Here is a 14,740-nt window from a genome sequence, read left to right on the forward strand (position 1 = left end):
GAAAATATGCCATAATAGACACAATTTCATGCTTTGCATATGGCCTACAAATTTTCTGAACATATATAATATTCAACATTTTTTCTGTCTGGCATAACTGAATTGGTTTGGAAGTATATTGTGACATTCACAGTCAGATGACCTGAAAAGTTAAAAAGAGCTTAACTTACACTGCTGAAGTTTAAAGCTTATCAGTATGATGAATGAGAACTAAAAATAACAGAGGGTATTTTAGAGACCTGCCTAAAGCCTTAAAAGATAGCTTCAGTAAATATAAAATATCACTAAAACTGTGTAGCTTGCTTTTCAGTAAGGCCAGAATCAACACCTCAATTTCCTTGTTAAGTCTTATGCCTTTTTTTTTTTTCTTTTTAAATAAGGGCAAAAGGTATATGGTTTCTGTAGTGGTTTTATTTTTAATATCCTTTATTTATTGTCCATGGACGGATTTGGCTATGCATTTGAATTACAGCTTTTGTCAGCAATAGGTATGGGTGTAAAATATAAAATTGTGCAAGCTCTGCAATTCCTATACTGGATCTTATCTCCAAGAAACTCATACTCCAAGCTCACAAACTCTGCACACATAAAAAAGAAAATTATGGTACAGCTTCCTGAAATATGTTTCACAGCATCAGGCTATGAAGGGGGGGAGAGAGGAGAATGGTAAAGGAGTCCAAGGAATGCAAGTAAATAATTTTACTCCATTTTTTATCTTAAGTAATACTAAACTTGCCAAGCAGAGCTTTGGCCTAAGAAATCATTACTCATGATATGAGATCAAAGACAGCAAAGCTGCTAATTGAAATAAAATTTCCGAGATGTATCAATATTTTCTTGACCTGGAGTTCAGAAAACCTCATGAAGCAAAGAGATAATATTAGGGAAAATACTCTTTTATGTGAGGAGGAGAGGGAAAGTCAGGAGAGACTGAGTACTTCTTCAGCATGTGCACAGAAGGGATTGTGGGGAAAAATGGACAGTGCACAACAATGGTAAAGGGATGCTTGTTCCTCACAAAGCCTTGCTTCTTGAAGGATCACAGAGTCAGAGTTACACCAGAGGAGAAGTAAAATGGAGCAAAACTACTCTGATGGTGGTGGTACGGTTGGTATTTTACCTTTCCAATTCTAGGTTTTCTTTGGAAATCAAACAGAGATATAAAACGAATAGACTAATAGAATAAGAAGGTATGTTTAATGCAAAGTGTGGGGATTTCTTGCAGTCAACACACTCCATAGAGATATAGTGTGGCAGTCCAAATAGTAAAGAGGAATGTGTAAAACACATGAATTACATAAGGAGGCTAAACAACCAATTCCCCCCCCCCCCAAACAAACAAACAAACAAACAAACAAAATTTTAAACCTAGGAAGCACTGTGTATTTTGCACTCCCATTCCTTTAATTCCATGAATATAGTTTTTGACATTAAAAACGTTCAGTAATTAGTTTTTTGTATGATCAGAAAGGAAGCAGTTTTTCAGTATTACAGAGTATATGGCAATAATTTCTCAAATGTACATATAATATACATCAGTGTTAGCACCTTGCTGCTTTGTAAAATAGGAAACAAAAAAAAATTGTGGTGGTAAAATATATATATATATATTAAGTACAGAATTTCTGCATCTGTTATTGATATGGCAGAAAACTATGTGAAATTCATAGATAGTATAAAATGTCACGGCTTTGTTGAAACAAATGAAGTGACGTTGATCTATTTAGCTGGGGATCTGTTGCAAAACCCTAGCCATTTTTTTAACAACAAATATGAATCAGTTTATTTTTGTTAAATGTTCTTCCGGGTATACAGACTATAAACACAATTTGTGTAATCATCCATCTGGTATGACAAATGGTGGACATAATCAAGGACTGCAACGAAACATTCCAGTTATGTCTCTCAAGCAAGATAAATATTTAATAATTAATAGCTTAAATACAACTGGTGCTCTAATCAAGTTTTCTAGTTAGACTCTGATACCCTTGCAGAAAAAGAAAGCAGTAAACTATTTTATTTTTTCTAAGAAAAATTGCTTTATCAGTATCTCATATACCTTAGAAGCATCAATAATTTATACTAATAATTAGAAGATATATGAAATAGACATAACAATAATACCTTAAATTCTTCATAACATACTTGAAGGTAAAGAGGAGCAGATATGAGCAGATTCACAGAAATGGTGATTCATGAATGAGCTTTCAGAAAAATCATTTACATGTAAGTCAGCCTGTGAATAATTACATTCCTTCACCCAAACCACAAGGAACTGTTTCACAGTCAGTTCTGTACATGCTGATAGGACCACAGCAGAACTGTTCCTTCCTCTGTCCAGTGCTCTATCAACCTTTCGCATGTTTTGAGAAGACACCTGAGTACCTCCTCTTCATCCCCAATACAAGCAGAACTCCTGCTTTGGATGATATGGTGCGATTGCAGGGCTAATTTTTATTTTAATGTAGAGGAACTTGTATTTCCTCTTGGGCCAAGTGATGGAAGAGGAGACAGCCCTCCTGTTCACACAGAATCACAGAATTACAGAATATTAGGGATTGGAAGGGACCTTGAAAGATCATCTAGTCCAATACCCCTGCTGGAGGAGGAACACCTCAGTCATGTCACACAGGAATGCACCCAGGCAGGTTTTGAATGTCTCCAGAGAAGGAGACTCCACCACCCCCCTGGGCAGCCTGTTCCAATGCTCTGTCACCCTCACCATAACAGAGTTTTATCTCATATTTAAGTAGAATCTTCTATGTTCCAGCTTGCACCCATTGCCCCTTGTCCTATCATTGGATGTCACCAAGAAGAGCCTGGCACCGTCTTCCTGACACTCACCCTTTACATATTTATAAACATTAATATGGTCACCCCTCAGTCTCCTCTTCTCCAAGCTAAAGAGACCTATCTCCCTCAGCCTTTCCTTGTAAGGAAGATGTTCCACTCCCTTAATCATCCTTGTGGCTCTGCGCTGGACTGTCTCAAGCAATTCCTTGTCCTTCTTGAACTGAGCGGCCCAGAACTGGACACAATATTCCAGAGGCAGACTCACCAGGGCAGAGTAGAGGGGGAGCAGAACCTCTCTTGACCTGCTATCCACACCCCTTCTAATACACCCCAGGATGCCATTGGCCTTCTTGGCCACAAGGGTACAGTGATGGCTCATGGTCATATTGCTGTCCACCAGGACAGTCCCCAACTTATACTGGTGCCTGGGGTTTTTCTTGCCCAGATGCAGGACTCTACACTTGCTCTCATTATATTTCATTAAATTTCTCCCCGCCCAATTCTCCAACCTGTCAAGGTCCCGCTGGATGGCAGCACAGCCTTCCAGCGTGTCAGCCACTCCTCCCCGTTTAGTGTCATCAGCAAACTTTGTGACAGCGCACTCCATTCCCTCATCCAAGTCATTGATTAATATGTTGAACAACGATGGTCCCAGTACCATCCCTTGAGGGACTCCACTAGATACAGGCCTCCAACACGACTCCATCCCATTGACCACAACCCTCTGGCTTCTTCCCTTAAGCCAGTTTACAGTCCACCTCACTACCCAATCATCCAGACCACACTTCCTCAGTTCAGCTGTGAGGATGCTGTGGGAAACGGTGCCAAAAGCTTTATTGAAATCAAGATACACCGTGTCCACTGCCTTTCCATCATCTATCCACCTGGTTATATCCTCTTAAAAGACTTGGTTGGTCAAGTACGACTTCCCCTTGGTGAAGCCATGTTGACTGTCCCTAATGACCCTTTTGACCTTGGCATGAATAGAGACAGCAAAAGGGGAAAGTCAAAGTAGACTGATACCACTACCTGTAGCAGAGAACTGGAGTCCATTTTGGCATAGCTGTAAATACAAGAGAAGTTCAAAGAAACAGTTTGGCAGATGGGATGTATGAACTCTGATAGGAAGAAAAACAGTGAAAATGGGAGCAAAATTCCCTTTTCAACTTTTTGCAAATAAGAGGCAAATATTAGGATGTTCTTGTAGTCCAACAGTCCCTGAACAATGTAGGATATGACTGGCAAAACTATTTCTCTGATTACACAACATGAATAAAATATGTAATAAGTTGTTGTGGTTTAACCCTCTGGGCAGCTAAGCAGCACAAAGCTGTTCACTCCCCCTCCCTGCCCCCTCCTCGTCCTTCCCCCTCCCCCCCCCCCCCCCCCCCCCCAATGGAATGGGAGAGAGAATGAGAGAATTTGGTGGAATAAAAAGGTAAAAGTACACAGACTGAGATAAAGACAGTTTAACAGGACAGGAAAGGAAATGAAATAATAACAGTGAAGATTAAAATAAGAATCTACAAAGGAAGTGATGCACAACGCTCACCAGAGCCCAGCCCATCTCTGAACAGTGGTCCTGCTGGCCAGCCACCCCATATTTATTGTTCAGCATGACATCATGTGGGATGGAATATCCCTTTGGCCAACTTGGGTCAGCTGCTCTGCTTCCATTCCCTCCCAGTCTCTTCTCTGGCAGGGTTGTATAATAAGCTGAAAAATCCTTGGCTTAGCATAAGCATTGCTCTGCAACAACTAAAACTTCCATGTGTTATCAGCATTATTCTCATCCTAAATCCAAAACATAACACCATATCAGCTACTAGAAGGAAAACCCAGCTGAAAACTAGGTGAAACTTCATACATAAGTACAAATAAGAGTGAGTAGGGAAACAATACTAATCATATGTGGTAAATCAGGACCTGAGGTGGGTGAAGAAAAAAAAGGACAGAACAATTACAACACACCATAAATAAGGACTTTGTCAATATATAAATATTTTCTTACCTGCTCATAAAGTATTACAAGATTTTGTTTTACATGACAAAGTGTGGCCTTATCTGTACTTTTGATATCATCTCCATTAACTTATATATTTTAGGGCAACTGAAAGAATAAACCTTTTTTTTTTTTTTTTTGAATGCAAGTCTGTGTATAAATATGCAAGCAACATGCTTTGATCTAAAATAAAGATGACTTAGAAGTAATAGTGATTTGGAAAATAGTTTATTAAAATAATTATGAAGGGAAAACGAAACAAAATGAAATGAAATACAAGTCAGCTATATTAGATTGATTACTATAAACCACAATCTATACAATAACGAGGCACTGTGAACACTGAGCACTGACATTTTCATAGTGTTGAATTTTCCTCTCTGAATCTAACCCTGGCATATTTCATGTTTCATTGTATGAAATCTCAGTTAGATGGATGTTTTAAAGTTACTTTCTCATACAAAGCAAAGTTCCTAGATGAATAATTCATTTCAAACTATCTGATTGTTTTTGAAAACAAGCAAGCAAACAACAACAAAAAAAAATAGGCGATTTGGTTATAATAATATCTGCTGTTCTAATATTAAAATTTAAGGACAACTTGTGATAGCGCCATAGCACCATTGCATTTCCACTTATGTTCTTCACTTAGTATCTACAAATGTTTGTTGACAGAACATTAAACTGATAATCGTATTTTGAAATTAAGAACCTGATTCAGCATTTCATAAGAATTTTGATTGTATGTCAAATCAACAGTTCCTTGTTTTCAGTTTTTTATACACTAACACAATTTAGCTTACTTTCCCTTCTTTATTTACTAACACTAATGTTAATAATAACAGAATAACAACAACAACAACAAAGTGAAGTAGCAAAGATTATAACATCAAATTCCTACAAAGACTTACATCTGCCCCATCACAGCATGAATAAGCTTGGGTGACAATGTCTTACTCAGAAATTCAGGACTGGGAAATTTGGGTATGTGTAATATGGCTTTGGATTACTTTTTCAGAACTGAATTTTCCCTTTCTGAGATAATAATTCCCTTCAGCAGATAATAATGTATGACCAACAAAATTAAAACCTGATTTGCATAAGGTATTATCACTATAATTATTTAACTTATTATTTTAATAAATAAGGATTGAATTTCATATTTTAAAATATGAAAGAAGATATATAGACCTTTCTGATTAATCTGATTTTAATGTGTGCTTAGATGAAGTACAGAATATCCTATGAGAGCCTCATCAATCTTAATAGATTGCTGATTATGTAGGTGACAATCATTAGATGAACCTATTTGACCTATTTCAGTCTGCCATTTGCTGCTAGAAGATGAGCCTCTATTCCATTAATGTCCATGGTTAAAATTCCTGCAACTTCCGTGCTGCAGTATCAGATCCTTTGTTAATTAGCACATTATGGGACATGCACATACGGACATGCATATAGGACAGAAATTTACAGAACTGTAAACCAAGATTTTCAAAATAGTTCTCTGAAGTCAGCCTGAAATTTGATACTAGAGGAAGCACTCAAAGTTCTCAGGTTTGTAAAAGCTAAGCTACCAATTTCAGTGTTCATACATAGCTTTTTAAGGGAACCTTAAGAAATTCAGTTCTGAAAATCTCAGACTTCTGCTCTTGTCCTTAATAACATTAGTCAGACATTAATTTGACAGAAAGACCACCTAAAAACCTGTCACAAGATCGACAAATATGAATTTGCTTCTTTAATTTCTTTCGTTTTCATTTTTGTGGCTAATGCTATCCTCCCCAAATACCATTCCCTCTTAGCTGCTCAGGGAATTAAATCAATTGAACTCCCCAAACCTGTCAATAAGCTACCATGGCTTGCTGGATGCTTTCTTCCTCCTGCAAGAGCAGAAATGCAGTGCTTAGTTCCTTGGTATGGAGGCTTACAGGTAGATACCAAAGAGCACATCACTTGCTTCCAGCCCTTTCACTTTGAGATTTTTCCTCAGTTGTTGAGGGGAGACACTATTCACATAGTTTCACCCCTTCACTATTACAGAATCCAGTGTAAAATGAAAGTATCAGTAAGGCATGCATATGCTTTGCAAGGCTGAGGAGGCTGTAGGATAGTACTTGGAGGAACTCTTTTGCCATTGCTAAAATCTGGGAATAAAGCCACAAATAGAACATTGTTGTCTCCTAGACCTGGAGTTTTGCTACCTTGCCATTAATTGCCCCTATATGCAATGGCTCATTTTTTTCTATTTTTACCTTAAGACTGTCTTGTTTTGCTGATCTGCAACTTCAGAGGAAACCCTCAGTACTAGTATTTAAAACATTAAATATGTTTTGATATTTAGGACATATCAATTCATTTAAAATTCCAATTAATATGAACTGTATAGGCTCTGTTTTCTTTTAGATCAGGGTGTTTTTATATGCCCAATTTCAGAGGTTTTGCAGCTGTACTGCTTTCACACAGACACACATAGAGTGACTGAGGTTGGAAAGGACCTCTGAAGGTCATCTGGTACAACCCCCTTGCCCAACAGGGTCACCTAGAGCAGGTTGTCCATGACCATATCTAGATTGCTTTTGAGTATCTCCAAGGAGGGAGACTCCCCAGCTTCTCTTTGGTCTTATCACATGATGTGAGAAAACACCTGTCTCTGGACAGTGTTCTGAGAGGAAACAGCACCATAATAATTTCACATTTTTTAAAAAATACTTCACAACATCCATTTCCAGGCACATGAGTCTAAAGCTGATGTCTGAGTGTGAACCTTATTCCAAAGAGCTTTGCTGATGAAACATATGAAATGCATAAAACAATGAAGTTCTAAAGAATGGAAACACAAAGATCTGTTGATATAGGTTATTGGCACCTTATGTAAAATATAGGTATATTATTTTAAAAGTTATATTGTCAAAACACAGAAGACATGAAAAATGAAACCAAGGAATCCTGCCCTCATTGCACACCGACATAAAATAAATCATGTGATTTCATTTCTGAGAATAATCCAGTAACTGCTTCTAAACTCATTATTGACTCCATGCCAGTGGTCAAGAATCAGTTACAATCACAATGAGTTGCATGTATCAGAGAATTGTGTAATTCTTTGCCAAAAATACCAAACGTGATGTATTTCCCCTTTTCAAAATATATCTCCTGATACTCATCATGCAGTTCTTGTGCAAAAAAACATCCTTTACATGGTAAAGGAAGTGAAGAGGTTATTTCTAACAGAGATATACCCAAACAGATTTTTGAAATGAGATTCCAGTCCTACATTTAATACTCAACGTGTTCTGCCAAATTAGCCACGATACTTTGGGAAGAAAAGAAGGTTTTAGAAGGCTTTACTTGTTGATGATAAACTCAGGATGTTTAAGAGTAAGTACTGCATTGTTTCCTGGATAGTACTTATTCCACAGTAATACTCATTTTATTCTATTTTTTCTAAGAAGTTCATGACAGTAAGGTCAGTAAAATTTAAAATGAAAACTGAAGACTTGCTGATGAAGGTAGAGAATATTTATATACAAAATCAGTGTCAGGGAAGTGATGACTCATGCTATTAAATGATCTTACATTTTTAACAACAAAAAAAATGCAGACAATTTCATTAAATATGAAACATTAGATTAATGGATTCAGAATCTTAAAGATCTCCTATAGCAATTACCCTTATCTATAACCTAATTGGACAATCATATATTATGCCTAGTCATAGATATTTTTTCTGATAAAGATGACCCTGTATTCAACTCATATAATGCTGATACTTGTTAAAACTGTATATTGCTGTGTGTTAAACTAGTTATTTACAAAGTGACCAAACCTATCCTATAATTTTTACTACATGCAACAAACACAAATGATTCATTTATAGTGTAATATTAGACACAGAACTCACCAATGACAGCAGATGGAGGAACAGTAGGTGAAAAGATAACATGGTTTACAGCTGAGATTGTAGGATGGCTTTCTTATTTCTTCTCTACATGTTGTTTTAATCTTTGATTTCTTCCCTTTTATGATTTTTTTTTCCGTTTTCAACATTCTCATAGTCAAGGAAACAGAACAATCAGTCATCCACTGTAAAAATGGAAGAGTGTCTCTTATGATGGTCTTATGGTGGATTCAGCCATAATGCAGATAAATAAGCTGTGAATTGATGTAGTTACAAGTCCTATAATATTGGGCTATACATACAGAAGGGGAAAGAGAGAGGTTAATGTGACTTTTCCTACTGTCTCCTAGGAAATCTTCTCCTAAGGTCTGTCCTGGTTATATGACTACTAAATATTTCATAGAAGGACTTCAATGATCACATATAAAATATTCTTATTAAATATGCTAGCAATTAGCAGGATTAAAAGCTAAAATAACTTCCAGAAACTGTTGGATGGTCTGAAAAAATATGATTCAATACAGTTCCAAAACCTTATTTATTTATTTATTACTTTAGTTGCAATATCCTGAATTTTCAAAAATGGGAAACAAGCAACAAGATTAGAGTTTTGTTAAGAAGAATCTTACATTTGTTACTTCGGTTCTTAGGTCAAACATGAGCAATGATGTCACATTGTGAAAAAGACAATCACACTATTAGGATGCAAGAATATATTTTCCATATTAGACGATTTCACATTTCCACTGTCATTAGGAGTAGCAACATGTCAACTGAATACTCTTGTCAGATTTGGATAGTGAATATTATGAAAGATATGGAACGGCCAGATAAGAATTTAAGTAAGAACATCGAGAATAATGAAAGAAATAGGAAATGAGACACCCAGGAAAAGATTAGACCTGGAGCTGTTAGTTTATGAAAGAAGAGACTCTGGGGGAAGACAAAACAACATCATTCAACTATGCAAAGGGCACCATTAAAAACTAAAAAATATTTAGCATGGGCTTAATTTGTATTAGAATTGAACTAGGTCAGAAAATATGAAAAAAAAGGCTTTATATATATAATAAAAACATTCTATGCATTTTGTATGATCCTATTTATAACGAAACACTAAAACATTTTAGAGAAGTTGTGATATGTCCATCACAGACTGCTTTGCAAAACACTATAGAATCTCTCTCTGGAGTGACATTCATTATTTTTAGCTATGGACTGGGAAGGGAGTATATGATATTTAAACCTTCTTTCATATAGTTTTATGATTTCCCTGTGACTTCCCCACCTAAAAATTACTAAGTATTTAGAAATCACATGCAAAACTTCATTAAATAAAAATTCAAATATTCATCAAATAAGTGTTTCTAAGTAATCGTAAGATTCGGGAATGGAATAGAGTATGAGAAGATATAATAAAAAATGTTCAGAGACTTGCAATTCCAAGATAATAAAACTCCATAAGAAATCAAAACACTTGATCCACTTCTGTCTTTTAATCTTTCAGAGGATTCTGGGACTATCCAGTAAGTTACTACATCTGATCCTTTCCAGAGTTCATTCTGTATGTAATAGAGTACATGATGGAAAAGTATAAAAGTATTATCACTAGATGTTAGTCACAATTCAGTATTCAGAAGCCTCATGTGAAATTTGCAAGTCATCTCAAGTCCATTTTAGAGCGTTTGAAGCTATTTTCCTATGCATCATTAACCATTAATTGAATACTGGGTTGTTCACATAATAGGACTACTATTTATAACTCAATTAGTAGTTCAAAAAGTTTAGAGGTGAAATTTTCATCCTATAGTCATCAATAGTAATTGTCCATTGGTGTCATCACTGTTGGAAGGTCATCAAGAAGCTTCTACAGTGGTATTAATAGCAGTGTACTGGATATATGTTAAATATTAATTTTTAAAATGATGGATATTTAAACATTAAACTAATTGTCTAATTCTTTCAAGAAGATGGGCATATCTCATGTTGGATATATTGACTTAAATTTGCTTATAAATCTATATATTTTCAAACAATATTTCTCATATTTACAACAATAGTTTTGTTAGAGTATTTGTTAAAATTATCTTGTTTCAGCTTAACAAGGATGTTAAATCATTAATGATTACATCACTGCATTTTTATATGTAAGAAATAGTTTTATATTCAAAACAACCATCTTTTTTTTCCATCTATAATAGTAATTACAAAAAATATTATGGATTTTTTTTTTCACTGCTTCTTATGGTAACATATTCCTTAGGAAGATGAATTGCAAACAAACAAAAAAAGCCCACAATGTGCAACTCAACTGTATTTTCTGTTTTACTAATCTACACAATTATTAATATTAGACATGCTCAAACTTTCTCTGGTAATTTGTAGGAAATAAAAAGTTAGTGTATACTGCAGTCACCAGAAAAAATATTTGATTTGTTAATATTAAGAAAAATAAAATATATACCTTGGTTTAAATGTATGATTTTAAATCAATATGCACTAACACCTAATTGGGGTGGGGAGCAGAGACAGCCTCTTCTCAGTGGTGTCCAGTGAAAGGGAAAGAAGCAATGGGCAAAAACTGAAATGTAGGAAATTTAAATAAAACCTTTTTGTAGTTGTTGTTGTTTTACTGTGAACATAGTCAAAGAGTGGAGCAGGTTGTGTTGTCCAGAAAGGCTGTGGTGTCTGCATCCTTGGAGAAATTCAGAACCTGAGGGGATTCAGCCCTAAGCAACCTACCCTAGATGATCCTGCTTAAGCAGGGGGCTGGACATCTCCCTAGGTCCCTCCAATTATTTTGTGGAAATTCATGTAGAGAAATCTGAAGGGCAAATTTGATTCACTTTCCACAATATAAGCATTGAGAGAATTTGTACTCAAGCTGAAACTTAATGTTATATTCTTTCTTCTGTCATGGGAATGCTAGGAGGTTTATATTACTCAAAAAAGACAGGGAAAAAAAAAAAAAAAGGGGTTTATTAATATAAGCACCCAAACTTTGTTTTCTGAATTTAAAGGGTAAGAAAATTTGTGATAGTAAAATATCTTGATGAATAATTCGGAGTGTAAAGAAGTGGTAGAAGTCATAAAGTCGCTCTTTGAACTGAAGCTTTGTGTCTGAACAACATGACCTTCCACATTTGAAACCATGATTTGTGTTTAATCTGTACTCCTCTAGGAAATTAATTTGGCCAGTAGTCCATACTAGGGTACTGCTTCATACTCTTAAAGGATATTAACTGTAAAACATCCTCTGCTATTGATACACATTTTTGTACATAATGCAGTATGTTGAAATCTCTACTATAGACTAAGAATTGCAGTTATAGTGTCATCGACAAAATGTTTGAAGGGCAATTGTTATTAAAGTCATTGGACCTAACTGATAGTGGGCTAAGCTTACATAATTAAATCTGTCCTTGGCAAGTCACTAAGTCAGTCACAAGGCATTAGAGGATGAAGCACAAGCTTTGCAGCTAATTCAGGGCCTTTGACCCATTGACACAGGATCTTCTGTTTGACATTGCTCTCCCTGGACCCTGGATGAGAAAAAAGGGGAAAATAGTGTTTTTCTCTATTCACATGAGAAATATCCATATGCAGATATAGCTCCTGAAACTTGTGGAAAAAAATCTGGCTTCCATTGGCACCAGAATAAGCATGAAAAAGGTTAGTTCAGGTCTTAGGCAAGTTTCTATAGCTCCTTCTGGATATGTTGCTTATTAACTATTTAGCGCTCAGTAATTAATTTGCTAGGCTAGTGACTACTTCTTTCCTTGGAATCTGGGAAAGAAAGCATCGAGACAGAAAATTACTTAGGTAAACCTAATGAATGAATCACAATGAGCAAACACTTTTTAATTATTATTATGCATTTATTTATTGATGGAGTAATTCAATTAATGTCCTTTAAAAAAATCCATTATAAGATTTGGAGACTAGGCCAACTCCTAGGATAGAGAAATGAGTCCAACTTTAGAGAGGCATGTTTCTATTAATTGTACAGGTAGCTTAAACTAAGTAAGTCAAGCTCAAATTATAAATTTTCAAACATGTAAATACAAGTGTTGTGGTTTAACCCGGCTGGCAGCTAAACACCACACAGCCGTTCGCTCACCCTCCCCCCTCCCTCTCTGGGATGGGGGAGAGAAACGGGAAAGTGAAGCCGGTGAGTTGAGATAAAGACAGTTTATTAAGACAGGAAAATAATAATAACAATAATAATAATAATAGTATTAATAATAATAATGTGTATGAAACAAGTGATGCACAATGCAATTGCTCACCACCCGCTGACCGATGCCCAGCCTATCCCCGAGCAGCCGGCCCCCCTACCCCAGCCAGCCACCCCTATATATTGTTTAGCATGACGTCAGATGGTATGGAATACCCCTTTGGCCAGTTTGGGTCAGCTGTCCTGGGTCTGTCCTCTCCCAGCTCCTGCTGCACCCCTAGTCTGCTCGCTGGCAGGACAGAGCGAGAAGCTGAAAAGTCCTTGGCCTGGTGTAAACACTGCTCTGCAACAATTAAAACATCAGCATGTTATCAGCGCTCTTCTCATCCTAATCCAAAACATAGCACCCTACCAGCTACTAGGAGGATAATTAGCTCTGTCCTAACTGAAACCAGGACAACAAGGTACAGAAATCTTAGAGCTTATTAAATCTTAATTGAAAAGTTGGATCGCCATAACTTCTTCATGTCTACTAACAAGATAAATCAGAATTTTATTTTTATTTTTTAAAGTTGAATGACTTTGCAGGGGAAAACAAATTATCATTGTAATAGACTGCCAGACTGTTCTCTTTTCAGTGAGGGACAAGCATGTCCAAAATTAAAGATGGTTAGTCAACACTAAAGAACAGAAGTTACAACTCTTAAGAATAAATTGTTTAAAATATATACACCATATTTATCTGAAATAAAAACTACTTTGTCTCCAGTAACAAAAATGTTTTGTAAAATGCAGGAATAAATTATCTATGTTATTATTTTAATAATTATTTATTTTGCAGTACCATTTAAAATATTAACCTTAGTTCAAAGAAAGCAAGAATAAGAGACTACACCAATAACCAACCTACTTAAGTGCAAGTGATTTTCTGATTCAGGGAAATACATGTGTATTGCTTTCAACTTCGAACTTTAAAAGTCACATTTCACTCTGAGTGTATATTTGGGGTTATTTTTGGATGTCATCTCTTTCCTGTTCTTCCAAAGGATATTGTATGTACCCTTTTCTTTACATATCTGTGTTCAGAAACCAAAAGGAAAATATCAAAAAGTTAAATACTTCTGTGAATCATCAAAACTAGAAAGGCCATACTGAACCTTTTGATAGAGTCCTGGAGCAGATACCTCAACTGAATGACTCACCACTTCTTCTCTAACCCAAATATAGTATTAAAGGAGAAAGGACTGAAAGGAAAAAAAAAAATCAAGAAAAGATTATGCCTTGCTTCTAGGATTCTAAGCATTAATAAACATTACTCTTTTCTATATATTCTTTAATTCTTAATGTTCTATTCACTGGAGGAACAAGGTTCTCAGTAAATTAATTTCCCTATTGTTCAATTTGAGTTTGATCAATTAGCAAGTACCATGTCTTCTATGTGTTTTGATAGCATCCAGAAAAATATGGTTGCATAACATCTGACACCTATAGATAATTACATAATGTTACAATACAATAACATTAAAAAAATAATAATCCTTATTTGCATGTTCATGATAAGATATTCTTTATATCTTCTGTCACTGGTCCAATGTTACAATATATGTTTTCTGTGGTCTGTCTAAGTACTTCAGTCCGTTGTGCTGTTCAAAACCATGTGGGTCTTCTCTATAAAAAAATCTTGCTACTCCTCATAGATATGGAAAACTCATAGTAAATTCCCTCTTGGAATATCTTTGATGCCTTTGCTTTGTTTCTCTGTTAACAGCAATCAGTCTTTAGTATCATCCACTGATGGTATTTCAGTCACGTTTGAACACAGCTACCCTGGGATTGCATAGAAAAAGGGATCTATAATGCAAAACAG

The 14,740-nt window shown here is 35.7% G+C and overlaps 1 protein-coding gene across 6 annotated transcripts in view; it reads right to left on the minus strand.

The window, feature by feature from the left end:
- Positions 1-8,355: 8,355 nt before the first annotated feature.
- Positions 8,356-14,740, minus strand: part of LOC308191582 (uncharacterized protein) — a gene marked incomplete at its 5' end in the record, with an annotated part of 46,392 nt that continues 40,007 nt past the window's right edge. The window contains 2 exons of one of the 6 annotated variants that reach the window (XR_013948145.1): positions 8,356-12,238; positions 13,090-13,216. Coding sequence is in view for 4 of the 6 variants with exons in the window: in XM_080584122.1 (XP_080440248.1) it covers positions 13,151-13,216 (66 nt within the window). Of the gene's footprint in view, positions 12,239-12,639; positions 14,701-14,740 lie in introns of those variants that run through there. The other 5 variants (XR_013948146.1, XM_080584123.1, XM_080584122.1 and 2 more) reach the window with 5 other exon arrangements.

This window comes from Anser brachyrhynchus, assembly GCF_964034855.1.
Source record: "Anser brachyrhynchus genome assembly, chromosome: 3".
In the NCBI taxonomy this organism is placed as follows: Eukaryota; Metazoa; Chordata; class Aves; order Anseriformes; family Anatidae; genus Anser; species Anser brachyrhynchus.